Here is a 25,462-nt window from a genome sequence, read left to right as displayed (position 1 = left end):
TGATGTTGGTTGAAAGTTAAATGTTAGTCTGCACATTTAGCAATGAAAATGTTCTGAGGCAACTTGAAGATGCTGGTCTTCCAGAATTAAATATAAAGATTGCTTGCAACAATGAGAAAAGCACTTCAACTTTGGGAGGAAGGAAAAAACACACATCCAAAATACCATTCCAAAGGATAGAGGTGTATCAACCCACGTCTATATTTATTGTCTAGTAAAAAATTTAAATACTATTGGCTTAAACCAGCTGAGTTAAAATATCGAATCATTTACATAAATGACTTAATTTGTTTGCAGCCTTGCATAACAGTAAAGCACATATTAAGGTTAGCAAGAACAGGTATGAACTGACTATTCCATTTGCTTATGCATTGTGGCATGTATCTTGGTTTAAGATATATAATCCTGTTTTCGATCCCTGTTCTTAAACCAGTTTTAAGGAAAAAAAAACATTTAAGGTAATATAATCATTGTATTCAAACTGCTTTTACCATCATGATGATTTCATCCTAGGATGATGGTGCTCAAAATGATCTTCTGAGACAACCAGAGTTTGGAAGGGTGAAATCAGTAACTATGATAATGTACCTTTCTTGATGACTATTGATCTACATTGGTTCCTGATCCACCAAAACCTCAACTTTTAAAATTCTCATCCTTGTGTCAAATCAGCCAAGAATCCTTTGGTCCTTCATTCTGGCCCCTTATGTATCCCCTACTTATTTTGCCTCACCATTGGCGGCCATGCCTTTAGCTCTCTAGGCCCTAAGTACTACAATTTCCCCTCTAAATCAGTTCACCTCACCTCTGTTAAGATGCTCCTTGAAACCAACATCTTTGACTAAGTTTTTAGTCACCTGTCTTAATATGTCTTTGCCTTGGTGTCAATGTTTACCTGATTACAAACCTATAAATTCCTCTAGGACACTTGCTACATTAAAGGCAAATTGTTTATAAATGCAACTTGTTTATATTCGACCTATCAAATTATTTGGATTCATCATTATATTTCACTGAATTCTGAGTTCGGAATAAAAGCTACAATATGCTTTTGGCTTTTTCTTTTCCCTTTCCTTTGCATAAAACCCAGGACAATCTGAATTAGATGAACTTTCATGGAATATTGGCATACATAAAATAGACCACTTGATGGCCATGAAATTAACCAAAACTTTATCCCATGAAGAATTAAACATTGTAATCTATAAGTTTCTGAATAAATCCAGTAATTTTTAAAATTGTATATAATTTGTATGGCAATAATTGTTAGATGTCAGTTGCTTTTAAATTGGGTGAGAACTATAATTGTTCTGGCACTTCCTAAAGCGGAGATGGCACATAACCGTCTGCCATCTGAATGTTAAACAATTTGGGCTTGCTAAAACTAGTGACTTCAATATTTCTACTGAATTTTATTTTTGAACTGCTCTTGTATTATGTAAGATCTAGAAGTCATTGATGTGTTGGTGGTTTTTAGTGGGTTCCAGCAGTTTTACATTTGACTTGCAACTGGCTGTGAGACCTGCACATTGGGAGCTGGCAACACAAGTGCACTAAAACAGTTTGACTAAAATTTGAGTGTTTATATCCAACACCAAATGATAGTTTTAATCAATTTTGCATAATTTTTAGGTGGGATGTGAACTTTGCAGAGTGTTGTTTTGAGTTTTTCACAGAAGTGATTGTGAATATTGACATGTTCTGTGTTGATGTATGCGCTGAATGATTAATAAATATAATTACTTAAGTTAATCCTGAAATATTATAGTGATACATCAATTATGCAACAGAATGGAACAGATTGGGCCAATATCCTGGAATTTCCTTCCTAACACCATTGTAGAAGCATCACCATCACAAAAGCTAGCAATTCAAAGAAAATGCCCCCACCTGTCTCCAGGCAACTAGAGATGGCCAGTTGATATGGCCTTGCCAGCTCTGACCAAATTGGAATTTTAAAAAAATCTTTCCCTATGGATATATGAAATTGGGTATAATTGAGAATTTGTAAACTTTGTTGTCTATTGCCGTGCAGTGACTTATGCACCAGAAAGAAGACTGTTAGCTGCTGCTCCCAAACACCAATCTATGATGTCTTTATACTGCAGTTGTTTTCTCGATTTACAAGGCAATTTCATATGCATTGTCTCAACCCTTTAAGTAACTTCTCTTCACTGTAAATATCAGTGCCATGGCTCATTGAAGGCAAGAGTTATATCTTCTATGTAGAATTGTGGGCACTATTTCCATGTTTCCCATTTGTCCCAGTCCTGCATGTTGGAAATGGTTTTTTTTTGAAAAATTTGTTCATGGCATGTGAGCATTGTTGGCAAGACCAGCTGTAAGGACTCCATCCCATTCTCTCAGTTCCTTCGCCTCCGTCGCATCTGTTCTGATGATGCTACCTTCAAAAACAGTTCCTCTGAAATGTCCTCCTTCTTCCTTAACCGAGATTTTCCACCCACGGTAGTTGACAGGGCCCTCAACCGTGTCCAGCCCATCTACCGCGCATCCGCCCTCACGCCTTCTCCTCCCTTCCAGAAACATGATAGGGTCCCTCTTGTCCTCACTTATCACCCCACCAGCCTCCGCATTGAAAGGATCATCCTCCGCCATTTCCGCCAACTTCAGCATGATGCCACCACCAAACACATCTTCCCTTCACCCCCCCCGGCGGCATTCCGTAGGGATCATTCCCTCTGTGATACCCTGGTCCACTCCTCTATCACCCCCTACCCCTCAACCCCCTCCTACGGCGCCTCCCCATGCGAGCGCAAGATATGCAACACCTGCCCCTTCACTTCCTCTCTCCTCACCATCCAAGGGCCCAAACACTCCTTTCAAGTCAAGCAGCATTTCACTTGCATTTCCTTCAACCTAGTCTACTGCATTCGTTGCTCCCAATGCGGTTTCCTCTACATTGGAGAGACCAAACGCAGACTGGGTGACCGCTTTTCAGAACACCTTCGGTCTGTCCGCAAGCATGACCCAGACCTCCCTGTCACTTGCCATTTCAACATTCTACCCTGCTCTCTTGCCCACATGTCTGTCCTTGGCTTGCTGCATTGTTCCAGTGAAGCTCAACGCAAACTGGTGGAACAGCACCTCATCTTCCGACTAGGCACTTTACAGCCTTCCAGACTGAATATTGAGTTCAACAATTTTAGATCTTAAACTCCCTCCTCCATCCCCACCCCCTTCCCGTTTCTTCTCCCTCCTTTTTGTTTTTTCCAATAATTTATATAGATTTTACTTTTCCCACCTATTTCCATTATTTTTAATGTATTCCACCGATCATTTATCTATACCTCTTATGCCCTTTTGGTCTTATTTCACCCCACCCCCACTAGAGCTATCTGTACCTTGCTTGTCCTGCTATCTATTCTTAATTAGCACATTCTTTTAGATAATATCACCACCTTCAACACCTCTTTGTTCTTTTGACTGTGACATCTTTTGGTTATCTCCTCCTATCACTGCTTGCTTGCCCCAACAACCTCCCCCCCCACCTTTAAACCAGCTTATATTTCACCCCTCTCCTATTTTTACTTAGTTCTGTTTAAGGGTCATGAGGACTCGAAACGTCAACTGTACTCTTCTCCGCCGATGCTGCCAGACCTGCTGAGTTTTACCGGGTATTTTTTTATTTTTTGTTGTTCATTGCTATTTGCTCTTGAAAATATGATGATCTGCCTTCTTGAATTGATGCAGTCCATGTGGTGTATGCTGTTAGGAAGGGAGTTTTTCATGTATTTGACCTGGTGACAGTGAAAAAATGACAACTTACAAAAATGGCAGTAACTCACTTGCTCCCCCCCCCCCCCCAAAAACCTGCCCACTATATACAAGGAGCGTGATAGAATATTCTCCACTTGCCTGGATATATGCAGCTCCATCAATACTCAAGAAAACGACACCTTCTTGGACAAAAGCAGCCCACTTGATTGGCATCCTATCCACCATCTTAAACATTCACACCCTCCACTACCGACGCACAGTGGCAGCAGTGTGTACCATCTACAAGATACATTGCAGCAACTCACCAGGACTCCTTCAACAATACCTTTAAACCTGCGACCTCGACCACCTACGAGGACAAGGCAACAGATGTATGGGAATACCACTACCTGCAAGTTCCCCTCCAAGCCAAACACCATCCTGACTTGGAACTATATCGCCGTTCCTTCACTGTCACTGGGTCAAATTCCTGGAACTCCCTCCCAAAGAGCACTGCAAGTGTACCTACACCACATGGACTATAGCAGTTGAAGAAGGTGGCTCACAACCACCTTCTCAAGGGCAGTTAGGGATAGGCAATAAAAATTCTGGCCTAGCCAGTGATGCCCACATACCATGAAATAATTTTTTAAAAATTAGTTCCAAGTCAGACTGTTGTGTGCCTTGGAAAGATCTTGCGGGTGATGAAGTTCCCATGTGCCTGTTGCCATTGTTGCTCCTCTTGTCCATCTGTGTTAGAGGTTGCGGGTTTGGAAGAACCTTGACAAGTTTCAGTGCATCAAAGTTGGGTCAAAGCAGATGGAGGGTATAATTACATCATAGCAAGATTACATAGGCTCAGGGTTTGTGATCAGTAGCGAATTAATGGTTTTCATCATTCATTGTGCTCACTTGACAACTTGTGGCCAGCTGAGCTTTGATATAACATGGCACTGTGATGCTAGGCATGTAGGCCATATGTCCCCCATAGACTGGCGGATCATATCAAACAGCATGTACAAGCCGCTGTTTGTAACGGGCAAGGTACAGACTGTACCTAACCAGCTCGTGCTTGCATAACTCAAAACACAGTGTTCAGCATTAAATTTTGTTTTCACGATTGGACAACATTTGCTAAATAATACTCAGTGTGCTAAGAATTACGCTGGCAACCAATTTAAGATTGTCAGCCGGGCTCGCTGTGTGGCACATTTGTGTGTACTGGAAGCTACATATATTAATACACAGGGCCCTGTTCTTTGCAGGCAGAAAGAACATGTACACACATTGCACCTGTTTCAGCTTAACAAAATAAGTGACAGCCATACGCTGATTCATTGGTCAAGACATTGCTCTGAGGAATCAGGGTCAAGCTGTCTGGTTTAAATTTCAAACAATGCTGGCAGTAAACTGTCAGTCATCAACCAGAGTCCACTTGCCAAACAATCAGCATTCCCCTCTCTCATACAGTATAAATTGTTGTTTCCCCCTTTCATTGGTATTTTTGCGAAATGTCCTGATGAGTGCAAGGCGAAAACCTTTAACATGTCTCTTTTTTCAGCAATACTCCTGTTCTGTGCTACCAAATGATCACACTGTTTAAAAATCCACTTAGACTTGAATGGCGAGCCCCAGCTTTTCTTGGGGTATTTAGTGGGTAAGTCTTGCAACTTCATGCTCTTTTGTGTGTTTGAATGTGGAGTCTCTCAATGAGTTACTGGTGTAGTGAAGCTTATGGAGGAGCAGCAACAACAACTTGTTTTCATATAGCGGCTTTAATTTTAATAGCATGTCCCTTCATAGGAGCCCTATCAAACAAAATGTGACAGTGAGCCATAGAAGCGGCTGTCGGGACAGATGACCAAAAGCTTGGTCAATGAGTTAGGTTTTGAAAAGTGTCTTAAAAGAAAGAAAGAGGTGGAGAGGTTTGGGGAAGGAATTCCAGAGTTTAGGGCCTCGGCAGCTGAAAGCATGACTGCCAGTGGTGCTGTGATAAAAATTGGAGGCATGCATAGATCTGAGGGTTCTAAGGCTGAAGAAGGTTGCAGAACTATGGAGGGATGAGGCCAAGGAGGGGTTTGAAAACAAGGACAAGAATTTTTAATTGAAGCATTGCCAGCCCATAGGTGTGTAGGTCAGCATGCACATGGGTGATGGGTGAATGGATGCTGGTGTGAGTTGGAACACGGACAGCAGAGTTTTGGGTGAACTCAAGTTTATGGGGCGTGGGAGGTTGGTTAGGAGAGGGTTGCAATAGTCAAGGCTAGGGGTAACAGGCATGGATGAGGGTTTCAGCAGCAGAAGGATGGAGCATGGATGGAGTGGGTTGATGTTACTTTGGTAGATGTAGTCGTAAACTCATATCTGAAATACAGCACCAAGGTTGTAACTGAGCCTTTACACTACTTATTATTCTGTTGGCCCCCTCCTGAACCTTTGAGGCCTCAATTATATCACCCGCCATGTGAAGGGACCAGAATTGGGCAAAGCTTTCTAGATGAGGCCTTGTTGAGAAAAGGTATTCCTCATTCAAATTTGCTTTTAAAATTAAAAGCAGTTGAATTTTGAAAAAAAACACATGCAAGGTAGGGAGGAAGAGGCTGTCTTCCAACTTCTTCTCCCCCTCCTCCTGGCTCTTGCTTCCAATGTGTTCCCAACCCTTCCATCACCTTACCAATTACTACCAATGTCCCTTCCTACCACATTTCAGTGCTGTTGTTTCCCAATCTCTTCTGAAATTAATGTACAAACCCTTTATCTTCCACTTTCTCTTGGTTGTGTTGCTCAGTCTACCCTTAATCCTGCATTCCCCCCCACCCCCTGGAACTGTAGTGGTTAAATTACATAATCAGCACCAAATGTAGGTATCCCTTTTTGTTGATAGGCATTTATAATGAATTAAAAAACATCTATAATACAAATAATGTGACGCAAAGCAACAACATATAGTCAAGTAGCTGAGAGAGTGTACACAGCCTTAAGGTTTTTCATATAGATCTTTTATATTGTCAAACCACTATGCAGGGGTTTCTATATGCACAACATAGTTCTGAAATTGTATTGTGATTTACTAGAAAGCAGTTTTGACTTTACATAGGAAACCCGAGGTAATGAGCCAAGGTCCGTAGTCTAGGATATCACCAAGGTTGAAAGAGGACTTGGGATATATATGGAAGTTATAAGTAATGCCAAACTTGGGTTTTAAAAGCCTAAAGATTGAGGGTGGCATTGGGCAGTTTTCGTATCCTGGAGTGAAGATTGAGAAGAAGTGATGGTTCTTTTTTTCAATATGATTTGCATATAGGAAGAAGGTAAATTGTGGAGTGGCAGTGGGTACTTAGGAAGAAGTGAGGAAAGTTTAGTGTACTGGTGGTACTCATCAAATTGAGGCAAAGATTTTGGAAACTAGGGGCTGAATTTTTCGTTGGGCGGGAGGGCCTGACCCAGTCACGGGCGGGCGTAGAGCCGATTGCCGCCAGCGATCGGGGCCGCACCGCTATTATACGTGGGTGGGCCAGTTGAGGCCTGCCCAGCGTGACGTCCGCCGGGAAGCGCTATGCACTCCCTGTGTGGGCAGGGGGGAATCCCTAAAATAGAGAGTGCATCAGCAACAAAAAAAAAAGGTAAGAATGATGAATAAAGTTAGCCATTGATGGAAAAGGGAGAAAACAAGAAAAATCTGCAGATTTATGAGTGCATGGAGCATACAATCAACCATCAAGTACACGTTTGATTTGGGAAGAAATTAGTTAGCCATGACTATAATTTTGGTGGAAGTATTGCAGGGCATAGACGGGTGAAGTGGCGATGGGGAGAATCATAAAACCAGTTATGAGGAATATGTTTACAATTTTACCACACTTTATGCATGGTGGAAATCTTCCACTATGGTGGTACAGTGAAACCTTGCTGACACCGAGGGACTGACACTAGCCTTTTGCTTTCTTTGCAGCTTTAGTTTGTATACCTCTTCACTGAGAAACAATTTTGTGCCCTCAATGAAAGTCTCGTTGCGTAGTGCACCACTCCCCTCCAGTGAGATAAATCTCCTCTTCCATTGTCTGGTTTTCCCTCTGTTCGCCAATGCAGCTGTCTCCTACCCTCTGAACCTGCATGTCCTAAAGCCAGTATTTGGTCTTGATTGAATATGCTGCACACACGGGAGATTGATTAGATAAAAATAAAATGTTCTAGAAATTATTTTAATTTATAAGAATACATTTTATTTACTGTCTGTACAGCTAAGTTTCTGCAGGCTTTAGAATGTAACATTAGATCATAAATTTGTCTTAGTTGGCATGAAAATTCGGAACCAAGTATTGTATTGAAAACAAGGTTAAAGAAACAGATGATAGTAATAACATGAAATCAAGAGACAGAATGCATAATTGAAATAGAGTTAGGATAGAAGCAGAATAATAATCAAAAGTTTGTCTTGCAGTTAGTGAGGAGTGTTCTTTATGACTGTTTCAGCATGAAGGTCATCAGTGGGTGAGGAATGCAAGAGACACTAAATTCTCCATGCACGAGGAAATTACATTTTTGGTTGAAGGATGTATGTTTGTGGATAAATTGAACCAAACTAATAATTGTGTGAAACTTTTCAGTAACATTTGACATGCTTGATTTGGTGAATTTATTGTTTGTGTATTATGATCAAGCTATACCATTGGTTGATGTTGAAGGTTCTTGCCCTTCTGAGTTCTCATTCAAATTAAGACAATTTTTAAGATTTATATTAAAGCCTACAGAAATCCACCTGAATAGACAGCGTAGAAGGTTTTTTTATTCTTTTATGGGATGTGGGCATTCCTGGCAAGACCAGTATTTTGTCCATCCCTAATTTCCTCTGAATTGAGTGGCTTGGTAGGCCATTCCAGAGGGTATTTAAGAGTCAGACACATCCTGTGGATCTGGAGTGACTTGTAGGCTGGACCAGGTAAGGATGGCAGATTTTCTTCCCTAAAGGACATTAGTAAAGCAAATAGGTTTTTACAACAATTGATAGCTTAATGTGTTGAGAAAGTGGAAGTACATCTGTGTAAAGTTTCCATGGCAACTACAAGACTATTGCTCTGCCTCTTGCTTCAGAGTGACTAAATTGCAGGTACTAATGATACAATACAAATGACCAGGTTCTCGATGCATTTTTAAAATAGATGCTAGAAATGTGTGTATTATACATGGGTTTGCAGCTATGATTGGAGATTATTTTGAGCTAAAATACTATGCAGAGTTCTATATAGGAATTAATTTTAGGCTCTTGCTCCTTTTTTTCTTGCAAAGCTTAAAGAAATCTTTTTTTTTAATGATCTACAAGATAAACAGTTTATATTTTCCACCAGTGCATGAAAAATTTGCATTTGTTTAGTGTTTCAGCTTATTGATTTTGTAAGTTATGAGCATTCAAACAGGCACTGAGAAATCTTTATAGGGAATGAATATTACTGATTGCAGCATCTTTTAGTCTAGTTATATTGTACATTTTGAATCGGTCGTTACATGGTTTCTGCTTCCTGGTAATTTTTTAAAAACATTTTATAAATGTATCAATTTGAATAATAATTGAAGTATAGCTGTCGTCAATCCAGTATTGGCTCGGTATTTACTGTTTATGTGAGACCATTTGCAGTGTTTCACTTTCAGTCTGGTTATGGTATAACTACATTTGATACAATAAGAGCCTTTGTAAACTTGAAATGGATGCATTCAAGAAGATGAATTAACACAAGGAAGAAAGAAATGGAAGTTAATGCTCATAATGTTAGGTGACAGATGGTGGGAGAAGACTCATGGAGCACAAACCCCCAGCATCAACAGTTGGGCTGAACAGTCTGTTTGTGCTATACATTCTATGGGAAAACACCCTCAATTTGTACACTAGAAAACAGTTGAGCAGGCCATGGTGACTCCATGCTTTCTGCTTGCAAAACTACCTGAGCAGTTAACATATCTGATTTATCCAATGTGCAACTGGCTCAGTTAATAACTTAAGAGCCCACGATCAAAGGTTTATTTATTTAAAATCAACTTCTGTTGTGGTCAAGGGCTGAAGTATTTTACAATCAATCATTCCAAATAAAATATAAAAATAGAAAAAATTATAAAAAGTCCGTAGGTAGACTGACATCATCTAAGATAGATGTTAAAGATCACATACTGTGATGCCTTGACCAGTACTCCTCCCCCAACCAAAACAACTGGCTGTCTCATTGCTATTTTACTGCCATTCCTCAAATAGCAGAAATATCAGTTACTGTACCTCCAGTATTTGATAGGGAGACTAACAAAGTGGGCATGACTTAGGAGAGCAAAAAGGGTATAAAGATGTTTTAAGATTAAAATGGGGTAGATGAGTGATAAACTAATTGAACTTAGGATAAAACCCTTGGTCCGGGCGGCTTGTGCCCACACATGTTCTAAGAAACTAGGGAAGAGATAGCAGAAGCACTATTGCATTTATATAAACATTTATTAGAAAAGCATAGTGACAGAGGACTGGCAAACAGCTAGTAATAAACCTATATTTAAAAAGGGGGAACTAGCTTGATGCTAGGAAATACGATGGAACTTTACTGAAAGATACAGAAGATAAACATTTAGAAACCAAAAATATCACCATGAATAACCAGAAAGGATTTCAAAAGAGGATGTTATGCTTAACGAACTTTATTGAATCCTTTGAAGACGTAACAAAATAGACTAGGGTAATGTAATCGAATTTCTGGATTTTCAAAAATCCTTTGATAAGTTACTGCATGGTACGCTCGTGACCTGCGTCAGATCATGTGGAGTCAGGGGGCAAGTAGCAGAATGGATAACGAGCTATCTTCAGAACAGAAAAGTTTAAGGGTTACTTTTCAGACTTGCAAAAATTGAAGCGGTGATCTACAAGAATCGGTGTTGCTACCACTATTGTTCATTTTTACATAAACAATTTGGACTTGAGTTGGAAGTATAATTGCAAAATTTGCAGACAGCACCACATTGATAGGGTGGAGTGGTGGGGGGTGAGATAGTTAATGTTGAGGAGAACTGCAACAAAATATAAAGAGTGCATAAATAAACTTGCAGAATGGGCATGTAATTGGCCATGAAGTGTTGCATTTTGGTGAGAAGAAATAGATGCCAAATACTGATAAGAAAATGAGTATTGCAATGGAATACACAACTTCCTAATAATAGTGGCACAGGCTAATAAGTCTAAAAACAAAATTAAACAGAGCAGCCAGTTTTATTTCTAGAGGGATAGAATTGAAAAGCAGAGAAGTTATATTAGAAGGTATTGAACCTTCGTTAGTTAGAGTACTGGCCACAGTTCTCATCTACATATTATTTTTAAAAATTGAGTTTTTGGAGAAGGCGCAAAAATTATTTACATAGCTAATAGCAGAATTGAGAGGTTATACCAATCAGGAAAAGACTGTAGAAAAGAGAACAAAAATAAAAATACCTGGAAAAACTCAGCAGGTCTGACAGCATCTGTGGAGAGGAACACAGTTAACGTTTGGAGTCCGTATGACCCTTGAACAGAACTAAGGAAAAATAGAAATATAAGCTGGTTTAAGGGGGGTGGGACAGGTAGAGCTGGATAGAGGGCCAGTGATAGGTGGAGATAGCCAAAAGATGTCATAAACAAAAGGACAAAGAGGTGTTGAAGGTGGTGATATTATCTAAGGAATATGCTAATAGGTGACATTAAGGGTAGAAAGCAGGATGAGCCAGGTACAGGTAGTCCTTGTGCGGATGAGGTGGGGGGAAGGGATCGAAATAGGCTAAAAGGTAGAGGTAAAACAATGGATAGAAATACATTTATAAATAATGGAAATAGGTGGGAAAAGAAAAATCTATATAAATTATTGGAAAAAAAAAAGGGGGGGATCGGAAAGGGGGTGGGGATGGAGGAGAGAGTTCATGATCTAAAGTTGTTGAACTCAATATTCAGTCCAGAAGGCTGTAAAGTACTAGTCGGAAGATGAGATGCTGTTCCTCCAGTTCGTTATGAGCTTCACTGGAACATTGCAGCAGGTCAATGACCGACATGGGAATGAGAGCAGGGTGCAGTGTTGAAATGGCAAGCGACAGGGAGGTCTGAGTCATGCTTGCAGACAGACCGAAGGTGTTCCGCAAAGCGGTCACCCAGTCTGCGTTTGGTGTCTCCAGTATAGAGGAAACCGCATTGGGAGCAGCGAATGCAGTAGACTAAATTGAAGGAAGTGCAAGTGAAATGCTGCTTCACTTGAAAGGAGTGTTTGGGCCCTTGGACAGTGAGGAGAGAGAAAGTAAAGGGGAAGGTATTGCACCTTCTGTGGTTGCATGGGAAGGTGTCGTGGGAGGGGGCTGAGGTGTAGGGGGTGATGGAGGAGTGGACCAGGGTGTCCTGGAGGGAACAATCCCTGCGGAATGCCGCCAGGGTGGGTGAAGGGAAGATGTGTTTGGTGGTGGCATCATGCTGGAGTTGGCGGAAATGGCGGAGGATGATCCTTTGCGGAGGCTGGTGGGGTGATAAGTGAGGACAAGGGGGACCCTATCATGGTTCTGGGAGGGAAAGGAAGGTGTGAGGGTGGATGCGTGGGAGATGGGCTGGACACAGTTCAGGGCCCTGTCAACCACCGTGGGTGGAAAACCTCAGTTAAGGAAGAAGGAAGACATGTCAGAGGAACTGTTTTTGAAAGTGGCATCATCAGAACAGATGTGACGAAGGCGAAGAAACTGAAAGAATGGGATGGAGTCCTTCCGGGAAGTGGGGTGTGAGGAGCTGTAGTCGAGGTAGCTGTGGGAGTCGGTAGGCTTGTAATGAATATTGGTGGACAGTCTATCACCAGAAATTGAAACGGAGAGGTCAAGGAAGGGAAGGGAAGTGTCAGAGATGGACCATGTGAAAATGATGAAGGGGTGGAAATTGGAAGCAAAATTAATAAATTTTTCCAGGTCCAGATGAGAGCATGAAGCAGCACCGAAGAAATCATCGATGTACCGGAGAAGGAGTTATGGGAGGGGGCCGGAGTAGGACTGGACAAGGAATGTTCCGCGTACCCCATAAAGAGACAGGCATAGCTGGGGCCCATGCGGGTACCCATAGCCGCACCTTTTATTTGGAGGAAGTGAGAGGAGTTTAAGGAGAAATTGATCAGCGAGAGAACAAGTTCCGCCAGATGGAGGAGAGTAGTGGTGGATGGGGATTGTTGTAGCCTCTGTTCGAGGAAGAAGTGGAGAGCCATCAGACCATCCCGGTGGGGGATGGAGGTGTAGAAGGATTGGATGTCCATGGTGAAGAGGAGGCGGGTGGGGCCAGGGAACTGGAAATTGTTGATGTGATGTAGGCTGTCAGAGGAATCACGGATGTAGGTGGGAAGGGACTGGACAAGTCTTCCTCGAACAGAGGCTAGAACAATCCCCATCCACCACTACTCTCCTCCGTCTGGCTGAACTTGTTCTCTCATTGAACAATTTCTCCTTTAACTCTTCTCACTTCCTCCAAATAAAAGGTGTGGCTTTGGGTACCTGCATGGGCCCCAGTTATGCCTGTCTCTTTATGGGGTATGTGGAACATTCCTTGTTCCAGTCCTACTCTGGCCCCCTCCCACAACTCTTTCTCCGGTACATCAATGATTACTTCAGTGCTGCTTCATGCTCTCATCTGGACCTGGAAAAATTTATTAATTTTGCTTCCAATTTCCACCCTTCCATCATTTTCACATGGTCCATCTCTGACACTTCCCTTCCCTTCCTTGACGTCTCTGTCTCAATTTCTGGTGATAGACTGTCCACCAATATTCATTACAAGCCTACCGACTCCCACAGCTACTTCGACTACAGCTTCTCACACCCCGCTTCCTGGAAGGACGCCATCCCATTCTCTCAGTTCCTTCGCCTCGGTCGCATCTGTTCTGATGATGCCACTTTCAAAAACAGTGACATGCCTTCCTTCTTCCTTAACCGAGGTTTTCCACCCACGGTGATTGATAGGGCCCTCAACCGTGTCCGGCCCATCTCCCGCGCATCCACCAACACACCTTCCTCTCCCTCCCAGAACCATGATAGGGCCCCCCTTGTCCTCACTTATCACCCCACCAGCCTCCGCATTCAAAGGATCATCCTCCGCCATTTCCGCCAACTCCATCATGATGCCACCACCAAACACATCTTCCCTTCACTCCCCCTGGCGGCATTCCGCAGGGATTGTTCCCTTCGGGACACCCTGGTCCACTCCTCCATCACCCCCTCCCACGACACCTTGCCATGCAACCGCAGAGGTGCAACACCTGCCCCTTTACTTCCCCTCTCCTCACTGTCCAAGGGCCCAAACACTCCTTTCAAGTGAAGCAGCATTTCACTTGTACTTCCCTCAATTTAGTCTACTGCATTCGCTGCTCCCAATGCGGTTTCCACTACATTGGAGAGACCAGACGCAGACTGGGTGACCGCTTTGCGGAACACCTTCGGTCTGTCTGCAAACATGACCCAGACCTCCCTGTCGCTTGCCATTTCAACACTTCACCCTGCTCTCATGCCCACATGTCCATCCTTGGCCTGCTGCATTGTTCCAGTGAAGCTCAACACAAACTGGAGGAACAGCACCTCATCTTCTGACTAGGCACTTCACAGCCTTCTGGACTGAATATTGAGTTCAACAAATTTAGATCATGAACTGTCTCTTCCATCCCCACCTCCTTTCTGATCCCCCCCCCTTTTTTTCCCAATAATTTATATAGATTTTTCTTTTCCCACCTATTTCCATTATTTTTAAACGTATTTCTATCCATTGTTTTATCTCTTCCTTTTAACCTATTTCGATCCCTTCCCCACCCCCCCACCCCATTCCCACAAGGGCTATCTGTACCTTGCTCATCCTTTCTACCCTTAATGTCACCTATTAGCACATTCCTTAGATAATATCACCACCTTCAACACCTCTTTGGCCTTTTGTCTATGACATCTTTTGACTATCTCCACCTATCACTGGCCCTCTATCCGGCTCTACTTGTCCCACCCCCCCTTAAATCAGCTTATATTTCACCTCTTTACTATTTTTCTTTAGTTCTGTTCAAGAGTCATGCGGACTCGAAACGTTAACTGTGTTTCTCTCCGCAGATGCTGTCAGATCTGCTGAGTTTTTCCAGGTATTTTTATTTTTGTTTTGGATTTCCAGCATCCGCAGTTTTTTGCTTTTATCTTAGTGTAGAAAAGAGAAGGCTGGGGGAGTAGCCTAATCAAGGCCTTTAAAAGAATGAAGGAGTTTAATAAGGATGGACATAAAGATGATCCCTCTCTCCACAAAAGTAAGGGGCCATAAATATGTAATTGTCACTGTTATATCCAATAAAGAATTCAGAAAAGACTTCTTTACCCAGACTTGTAAGAATGTGGAACCTGCTACCACAAGTAGTTGAGGTAAATAGCATAGAGAAAGCTAGATTAAGCACTTAAGAGAAAGGAATAGAAGGATATGTTAATAGGGTTAGATGAGTGGTGAGGGGAGCTTGTTAACCTTGGCATAGACCAATTCGAGCGAATGCTCTTTCTGTGCTGTATTTTCTATGCAATTTTACTCTTGGCAAAATAGCTACTATGATTTTTTAAAAATATAAATTACAGTACTTCAAAGTAAACCATGCCCGTGAAATGCTTTGGCATGTTTCTGAGATGGGATAAGTCGTGTAAATGGATGACTTCCTTCGTCTGTGTGTAGCGGTATGATAGTGAACAAAATTAAAAAGCTGCGTTATAAAGCTTGAACATAAATTTTCATTATGGCACTTGACAAGTAACGCAAGTGATCCAAACTTACCAGTTGAGCTTGTTGCTTATTTAAAGCAGAATTTAGTTTTAGCAAAATTCTGATTGAAAAGAAACCTAGTATAGTTAAGCTTCTACAAGTACTGTGAGATGCCTAAAGGAGTAAGTTGTAGTGACACTATTTTATCCACAAGCACTTCTGATGACCAGTTCTGATGAAAGGTCATTCATCTGAAAATTTAACTGTTTCTCTCTGCACAGATGCTACCTGATCCAAGTACTATCTAGGTAGCAGTGATCATAACATGTTGGAATTTCACGTTCGGTTTGAGAGTGAGAAGGGAGAGTCTAAGACAAGTGTTTTGTATTTAAATAAGGCAATTACTAGGGTATGAAGACAGAACTGGCTAAAATGAACTAGGAAATTTAGGTTAAAGGGTAGGACTGTAGAGGTGCAGAGGCAGACGTTTAAGGAGATATTTCGTAACACTCAGCAGAGGTGCATTCCAATGAGAAAGAAAGAAAGAGAACCTGGAAGAAGGACACACCATCCGTGGCCAACTAAGAAAGTTAAAGGAAAAAACATACATTCTGTGAAGAGTAGTGGTAGGTCAGAAGATTGGACAGAATTTGTAAACCAGCAAAGAATGACTTTTTTTTAAAAAAAAGAGAATTTCAGAGTGCGAGAGAACGCTAACTAGAAATATAAAAACCAATAGTAAGAGTTTCTACAAATATTTAAAAAGAGTAACTAAAGAGAATGTTGATTTTCTAGAGTGAGAATGGGGATTTAATAATGGGAAATAATGAAGCATTATTGGTGGAAGCATTAAACAGATATTGTGTTTATCTTCGCTGTAGAAGACATCAATAACTTCCCAGGAATACTTGTAAATCAAGAGAAGAAAGGGAGGGAGAAACTTAAAATAATTACAATCACCAGGGAAAGGGTATTGAGAAAATTATTAGAACTAAAGGCTGACAAGTCCCTGGGACATGATGGTCTGCATCCTAGGGACTTAAAAGAAGTGGTTGCTGAGACAGTAGATGTATTGGTTGTAATTTTCTAAAATTCACTAGATTCCTGAATGGTCTCATCAGATTGGAAAATAGTGAATGTAACTCCTCTATTCATGAAAGGATAGAGACAGAAAGCAGGAAACTACAAGCCATTTAGCTGAATATCTGTCATAAGGAAAATGCTAGAATCTTATTAAGGAGGTTGGAGCAGGGCACTTCAAAAATCTTAATACAATCAGGAAGAGTCAGCATGGTTTTGTGAAAGGGAAATTGCATTTGTCTAATTTATTAGAGTTCTTTGAGGAAGTAACAAGCAGTGTGGATAAAGGGGAACCTGTCACTGGTGTACTTGGATTTCCGAAAGGCATTTGATAAGGCACCACATCAAAGATTACTACACAAAATAAAAGCTCATGGTTTAGGGGATAACAACATGCATAGGGGATTGATTAGCTAACAGGAAGCAGAGGGTAGGCATAAATGGATCATTTTCAGGTTGGCAAGCTGTAACTAGTGGAATGCCATGGGGATCAGTGCTGGAGCCTCAACTATTTACAATCTATATCAACGACTTGGATGAAGGTACTACAAATTTGCTGATGACACAAAGGTAGGTAGGAAAGTAGGTTGTGAAGAGGACATAAGGAGTCTGCAAAGGGATATAGATAGGTTAAGTGAATGCGCTAAAAAATTGGCAGATGGAGTATAATGTGGGAAAATGTGAACTTGTCCACTTTGGCAGGAAGAATAGAAAAGCAGAGAGAGAGGAGAGTCTAGAACTAGGGGACACAGTGGAATTCTCTTCCCCAGAGAGTAGTGGAGACAGGGCCATTGAATATTTTTAAGGCTGATTCTTGATTTAACAAGGGAGTTGAAGGTTTATAGTGGGTAGACAGGAAAGTAGAGTTGAGGCCACAATCATGATCTTATTCTCCTAATTTGTATGCTTGTATGTAAGAAAGACAAAAAGTTAAAGTACAAAGGCACATGTTGTGTAATTGAATGTTGTGATTATATGCCCAATGACTGCGCCTGTTACTCATTTTTATTTACTGATCAGAAATGCAGCTAAGCTACTTCTGGATCCCCTGTTAGGTATAGGTGCCTACCAGCAAACTTCTATTAGACAACACAGTTCAAACAAGAGAGGCCACCATTTTCTCTGGTTGTGGGTAGGCCTAGGTCTTAAACTGCCTCTAAGCCAGCGACCACTTTTCTTCTGTCCCTTAGGGAAATGGGATAGCCCATCTTGTACTGTTGAGTATGATCTGGTGGCTAGAAACCAGGTTGTGAGCATAACCTTTGGTGCAGTTATTTGTCATATTATTGTGGAATTTGTCCCACTGTATAGATGGGATGGGTACTGTAATACAAAAACAAGATACAGCAGATGCTGGAAATCTGAAATTTAAAAAAACAGAAAACGCTGGAAGTACTTGGATCAGGTAGCATCTGGAGAGAGAGAAACCTCTCTGATGAATGACCTTTCATCAGAACTGGGAATGGATACTGCGATGTTGGTAGCTCTGGATTATTTTGGAGGAATGTTCATCAGTATTGAGGGCAAAACATCTAAAGAGGTATACAATGTGACAACCAGTCTGCAATATAAACAGTGGTTTCCATAGCAACAATATTACAGAACTGCCTCTGATTTCTGTGTTAAAATGTGCATCTAAAATGGTGTTTACTCAGCTGGCATAACAAATGTTGTGATTAGCACTTCATAATTTAAAAGCTTTGACTGTTACAAGTAGTAAATGATGTCATTTAATACACAGAATTGGCAATACTGAAGTGCTAGCTTCTGTTCATCATATAATTCCTGATCATGTTCTTTGTTCCTTTTCAAATTAGAGACGTGGTGTTTGACATTTAAATGAACAACATTGCTATTCAGTACTGCAAAACTAATGGAAAGACTTTGCCTTGGGGAAGCAAACCTCTAAAGTGCCAATGCGCTCGTTCACTAGATGTAGTGATGATTACAAAAACAATAGATGTAAGCATTTTAGTTTCGGCAATCTTGGGTGCATGTTCCTGGAAGAATTTTAGAAATATTTTCAATTTATCTTACAGCAGCAAAGTTTATACCTTTTTCTTTTAGGAGTCTCTTACTCTCCTAATTGGGGATGGGGTAAGAGTGAGCGCGAGTGAGTAGATATTGATTCTTTAAAATGGCTCGAGTTGAATTTTTGGATCAAGCTGAGGGCTGTTAGTGCCACTTCAGTTATCTTCCTCCAATAACTTAGGTCCCCTAAGTGTGCGAGGACAGGCTTGTAAAGTAGCTCAAATTCCAGTGGTCTTGTCAGAAGACACACGTAGAATATTATTGAGATTTTAGGTACATATCTTTGAAGTAGAGATATTTAAATGAGCAAGATAGAACTTATTCCCACATTTTATGTGTCACTGCCAGTAAAATCAGAAACTGACATCAGTGGAACTGTGCAATTCTTTGGATAAACTTTTACAGACCTTTTAATGACAAAATGTCAGAATTCATATTGATGCAATTGGAAAATAATTACAAACCATTGTCATCCTGGAGCTGGATTTTTTCCACACGATTCTAGTGTTTTCTTTTAATTGGTAAACTTCTTTGGTAGATTCTCTAACGGTTTGGCTGAGCATTTGATAGGGTACTCATAGCCTGATACTGCGTGGTTTGTTTAAAATTGAATATTTTGCACGTTTTAGGAAACAATGTTAAAACTTTGACAGCCATTTCTCAGTTGAAAGGAAACACAGCTTTGTGTGTGGAACATTTGAGTTCTTCTTAGAATAGAGTTCACTGGGTCAACTGGTTTTTCCACAGGAGCAAAGTATGAGGGAAAAATAGCATTTAGTTTTGTGTATATACCCCTTTTCTTCTTTTATTGACTCAAGAACCACCAGGAGAAAATTGGTTTGTTTTGTCTTCCTCACTTTTATGCAATGGCAATTGAAGTGTGAAAGTTTACTCGTGACAGTGTCAAAAGTTTACTTGAATTATTTTGCTCTTTTTTGCTAAGCCTGTTGATCCACCAGTTCAATATAATGTGCTTCACATTTAGAATTCCACTTCTTGCATCGGTGTAATTTTTAATTTATTTGTGTTTTGAGGCCTGAGAATTAAGGAAGAATTTGTTATATTGGTTACCATGTAATGCTCATTGAAAGGTATTTGATGTGTATCTGTGAACTTTGTTCAGATAACTGTTCTCCACAGGTTAAGCAGGGCTTTTAAATGCTTGGCTCCTCCCAAGATCAGGAAAACCAGCAGGAAAATGATGGCCTAGATCTTCCGATCAGGATCAGAAACCCTATTTCCGACCCTGATCAGAGAAAAAACTTGCAAACTTAGCTTCCTCCAATTTTTCTGAGAGACCTTCTGATGGAGGATCTTCCCAGTGCGTCAAACTTAGGAGGGAGCAGTGCAGAGAATCCGGACAAAGTCCTCACCCCCTTTTTATGGCACCAGCTGCCATATTCCAGTAACAGTTTAAATGTCTAAGAGCTGCTATGAAAATAGCTATGGAGAGAAGGTCAGGGGCTCAGGTGGCAGGTGGGTAGGTCTGAGGGAGATGGGTGGCCGGGGCCAGACAGGTTAGGTTTAGGGGGTGCAGTGGGGAGAGTTGGAGGCTAGCCTGTGGGGTGGGCCGTCTGAGCCAGTAGTGGTGTCGGTTGTAATTGCCTCAGTATTAGACTTGGATTTTTGTCTAACGTTTCCTGGGTAGCTATTCAGGTCCAAAGCCTGAAACTCTAACTCAATGTTGGAGACTTTTTTGGAGAGTCCTGGGGAGCAGGGGAATTGCCTGTTGCAAGTTCAGACTTCTGGGCAATTCCCCTAGAGTCAGTGTATTGACACTACTGAGGGGTAATAGTGCATCTGCCTGGTCTCTGACTATTTGGAGACTGGAAGGTCTGGGCCATTGGCTTTTTAAATAGTATTCCCTCTGCAGGTTGTTTTGCTTCAGTGACAAGTGTGCTACAGTTAAAACTTTTTTATATTAAGGATAGATTTGCAGTTTGGACTAGTAGAAAACTAGTCTGTTTCCCTGTAACCCTGCAAATATTTCCTTTTCAAGTATTTATACAATTACCTTTTGAAATTAGCTATTGAACCTGCTTCCACAACCCTTTCAGGCAGTGTATTCTAGATCATCACAACTCTTGTATAAAAAAACATTTCTCGTCTCCCCTCTGGTCCTTTTGCCAATTATCTTAAATCCATGCCCTCTGGATCCTGACCCTCCTACCAGAGGAAACAGTGCACAGGGAAAAGCTATCAAAATCCCTCGAACTTTTGAATACCTTTATTAATCCTCCTTTACTTTATCTGCTCTAAAGGGATCATTCTCGGCTTCTCTAATCTTTCCACATAACTCAAGCGCCCATCCCTGGTACCATTCTGATTTTTCTCTTCTGCACCCTCTCCAAGGCCTTGACATCCTTCTTAAGCAGTCTTATCAACTTGTCCTAGCACAATCAAAGTTTTGTGTGCATGAAACCCCAGGTGTTTCTGTTTCTGCACCCCTTTAAAATTGTATCATTTATGTTGTCTCTCGTTTCTTTTAAAAATGCATCACTTCGCACACCTCTGCATTAAATTTAACTTGTCATGTTTCTGCCCATTTCAGCAGTCTTTCTAGCTTTTCCTGAAGTCTGCTACTATCGCCCTCCCTGTTTACCACACTTTCAAGTTTGCTGTCTTCAGCAAACTTTAAAATAATGCCTCTGCATGCCCAGGTCATTAATGTAATCAAAGTGGCTTTAATGCCAACCGTGGGGCACCGCTGTAAAACTGAAAAGCAGCTGTTCACTACTTTCCATTGCCAATTTCATAACGATGCTACCACTGAACCTTTAATCGGGCGAGCTTCAATTTTGCTAACCAGTATTATTTTTGGTGCTATATCAAACACCTTTTGGAAGTCCAGATACACAACAAAAACTGCACTACTTTCACCAACTCTCTCTTACTTCAGAGAATGTAATCAAATTTGTTGGACAGTATTTGCCTTCAACAAATCTGTGTGGGCTGTCATTTATCAACCCATGTCTTTAAGTGACAATTTTCTTCTGGACTGTCTCTGAAATTTCCCCATCACTGATGTTAGGCTAACTCTCCTGTAGTTGCCAGGCTTATACTTCAACTTTTCAACCCTCCAGTCCTCTAACGTTGCTCCCGTATCCAAGGGGTATTGAAAGATTGTAGCTAGAGCCTATGCTATTTCTACCCTTCTCTCAGTAACCCTAAGATGCATCCCATCTGATGACTTTTCTCTACTGCCGATCTTTTAAGTACATTTCCCTTTCATCTTGTTCACTTTCTTTATTAATTCCTCCTTTACTGTGACATTGACAATGTCCTCTTGTTTTGTAAAGAAAGGTGCAAAGTACTCTTTTTTTAAGTTCCTCTGCTACTACAGGATCTTAGTTTTTAGTCTCTAATTGTCTCAATCCTTCCTTTGACCACCCTTTTACTATTTCTATGACTTATATTCCCTTTTATGTTATCCAAATGTGAACAAAACTGTTAAGTCTCTTTTAAGTCTTATCTAAGTAAAAGCTTCACACGTAGTGTGCTCCATTTTCAAATAACATGGTTCCTTTAATAACAGAAGTATGTTTCCTGCAGGTCCGGTCTGTGGATGAGATGAATCATGACTTTCAAGCTCTTGCACTGGAGGGACGGGGAATGGGAGAAGTAAGTTGGCTAAAATGTGGAATTCTTGAGAGTTCCAGGCTCAACTCTGAAAAAGAATTATGCTTTATTTTCACCATCCTAGTTACCTATTTGTACCAGTGAGGCGGAAAACAGAGTGGAGTGTCAGAGCCCCGACTAAAATTCTGTACTGTTCCAAAGTATAAATGTTGAAGTATGCTTTTAAAAATGCCTTTGGAGCTTAAGTATATCCAAGTGGAAATTTATTATGTATTTCTGGTACATCAAATTTTAAAGTGATAATTAATCCTATAGCCATCTGCCTACAATTGATTAAGTAATAAAATTAAACAGGAAACTTGAAAAATGCAGCAATAGCTTGCATTTATATGACGGCTTTCAGTAGAAAAAAGTACAAGGCATTTTTTATTCATTCATGGGCTAGCATTTATTGCCCATCCCTAGTTGCCCTTGAGGTGGTGGTGGTGAACTGCTGCAGTCCATGTGGTGTCAGTACACCCACAGTGCTGACCTAAAAGAAGGGAGGTCCAGGATTTTGACCCAAAACTTGGCTGAAGAAGTGTACTTTCAGGAGGGGTTTAAAGAAATAGATAAAGGTGGAAAACTTTAGGTAGGAATTTTGGGTTCTTTTTCACCTTTTGATGAAAAAGGGCACCAGATCAGGGAACAACCAGGCTGGGGGAGAGAGTAAGAATATTATTGAAGATGAGGACATCCAAAGTGATGGTGAGGGGTTGGTTGAGCTGGTTATCAGCTGCAGAAATATTGTGGCAAATAGCGAGCCAAAGGTTAGACAGCTGGGAGTCTCAAAATGCAGATATGAGACTTGGAGAATGCTTTTTCTTTTGGCAGGAATGGATGCAAAAGGAACAGGGCTTGAAATATGGTAGGGCAGGCAATTATTGGTGGTGAATGATACATGGTTGTAGTCTGAGATCTGCTCATCAGTAATTAAGGCAATGGATGTAGACAGAGTGGCTGTGAATATCGGTAGATGAGTTTATATGGAAGGGGTAGTTAAGGGAGAATGGGAGAGAGGGCAAGGTGAGGTGAGAAGAATTGAAAATCAGCTAAAAATGGGAGAGTACTCTTTAATTTGAAGACTATGTGTAGGACCAAGGTGAGAATTAATAGAATATAGCAAGGGTGTGCAGGAAGTATACAGGAGCAAAGAGAGTTAAGCCAGTGTTGAAATAAGACCAATATTAGCGATATTGAAGGTTAAACAGTAACTTTTTTGGGAAGAATCTTTGGTTTATACAGTTTTTTTTAGCAGCCCATCCAATTTTTTCCCCAGTCCAAGCATCAAGGAACATATAAGATTTCAAATGTTAGCGAATTATCATTTGTTATCAGCAGGCAAGCTGGGGACAGAAATAACTAATATTTAATTCAATGATATTGCATGCAGTTTTTTCTTTTACTTTGCTGCGTCACTTTCTAGTCCTCTTTTACCTGACAAATTAATTAAAAAGTATATCTTCTGTGTGTCTCCCATTATGTTAATATATTCCTACTATAGTACCTAATTGTGTTGTGTACATTTTTTTGTTTGGGGGATGAGGGTGTGAAGGAAGCAGCTATGCAAAGCTGCCAATCAGAAAATGCACTGCAAAATATTTGGAAATATTAAGTTTAGGTTCTCAGTTTTATTGAGCTTGGCCCACTTTTTTTCAAGTTCATTTTTAAATTCACTGATGGAAAAAGTCGTCATTTTGTAGAACCTCAGTTATTGTCATCTTCTAATTGAAGGGTATTCATAACTTTGAAGTGTAAGAATGCTGAAATAATTATGATTTTAATACCTTTGTGGTCCGTTAGCAATTGAACTGAGATGTTTACTTCTGCTCATCCATCCTTACTGTTAGCGAAAGCAAATAAAGTGGCTTGTTGTGACCATCTGGAGTTCTGAAATAGCTTTTGGGTCAGGCTTCCTCTCCTTCTACCCCATCGAATGGCCATTGTATTATCTGGAATTTCTGAGGGTAATTGCTATGAGGTTCCACTGTAAAAGTTCTGTAATATTTGAGTCTAACCATAAAAAAAATCCCATGGCACTGTTCAAAGAAAAGTAGCGGAGATCTGCCAGTGTCCTGGCCAATATGTATGACTCAACCAACACCTATTACAGACAATCTGGTAATTTATCACATTGTTGTTTGTGGGAGCTTTTTTTTACAAATAGGATGCCACATTTTCTGCATTGCAACAGCAACTACACTTCAGAAGTATATCATTGGTTGTAAAATATTTTGAAACATCCTGAAGTCATAAAGGGTGTATAAATATAAGTCTGTCTTTACTTTGCTGGAGGAATCAATAAGGTCATGGAAATTGATATTTACATAGTTGTATCCTGTAGTTTTTGTTTTCTGATACAAATTAGTGTGGGAATGACCCAGGAGTACCATCCCTTGTAGATCTTTCTGCATGGGCAACCATCTAGATCAATAGTTTTCAAAATGTTGTAGGGTCCTCCAGGTGGCCCACGGGCTGGTCCAAAATGCAAGTTGCTTTTTGTTCTTTCATGGGCTGTGGCCATCGTTGACGAGGCCAGCGTTTATTGCCCATCCCTAATTGCCCTTGAGAAGGTGATGGTGACCTGCTGCCTTGAACTCCTGCAGGCCATGTGGTGTAGGTTCACCCACTGCTGTTAGGGCGGGAGTTCTAGGATTTTGACTCACCGACATTGAAGGAGTGCCGTTATAACTCCAAGTCAGGGTGGTGTGTGACTTTGAGGGAAACCAGTGGGTGGTGTTCCCATGCATTTGCTGCCCTTGTCCTTCAAGATGGTAGAGATCGCTGGTTTGGAAGGTGACACCGAGGCCTTGGTGAGCTGCTGCAGTGCATCTAGTAGATGGTACACAATGCTGCCACAGTGTGTCATTGGTGGAGGGGATGAATGTTGAAGGTGGTGGATGGGGTGCCAGTCAAGTAGGCTGCTTTGTCCTGAATTATGTCAAGCTTCTTGAGTGTTTTTGGAGCTGCATGCATCGAAGCAAGTGGAGAGTATTCCACCACGCTCCTGACTGGAGCCTTCTATTTGGTGGACAGGCTTTGGGGAGTCAAAAGATGAGCTACCCGGTGCAGAATTCCCAGCCTCTGACCTGCTCTTGTAGCCACAGTATTCATATGGCTAGTCCAGTTCAGTTTCTGGTCAGCCCCCCAAATGTTGATAGTGGGGTTTTCAATGATAGTAATGCCATTGAATGTCAAGGGCAGATGGTAAGATTCTCTCTTATTGGAGATGGTCATTGCCTGGCACTTCTGTGGTGCAAATGTTACTTGCCACTTATCAGCCCAAGTCTGGATGTT

At 41.1% G+C, this 25,462-nt stretch overlaps 1 protein-coding gene across 13 annotated transcripts in view; it reads left to right on the top strand.

The window, feature by feature from the left end:
• The window catches only part of LOC144680498 (pumilio homolog 2-like), a 129,608-nt gene that overhangs the window by 5,677 nt on the left and 98,469 nt on the right, over positions 1 to 25,462 (top strand). For 11 of the 13 annotated variants that reach the window (XM_078541537.1, XM_078541536.1, XM_078541535.1 and 8 more), the window contains one exon: positions 22,100 to 22,168. The exons of 1 other annotated variant lie outside the window; for it this stretch is intronic. In XM_078541537.1, coding sequence (XP_078397663.1) covers positions 22,100 to 22,168 — 69 coding nt within the window. Of the gene's footprint in view, positions 1 to 5,278; positions 5,375 to 22,099; positions 22,169 to 25,462 lie in introns of those variants that run through there. One more of the 13 variants, XM_078541533.1, reaches the window with a different exon arrangement.

This window comes from Cetorhinus maximus, chromosome 5, assembly GCF_964194155.1.
Source record: "Cetorhinus maximus chromosome 5, sCetMax3.hap1.1, whole genome shotgun sequence".
Lineage (NCBI taxonomy): Eukaryota > Metazoa > Chordata > Chondrichthyes > Lamniformes > Cetorhinidae > Cetorhinus > Cetorhinus maximus.
Note: the sequence above shows the minus strand (reverse complement) of the source record. Positions and strands in the feature narration are given on the sequence as shown.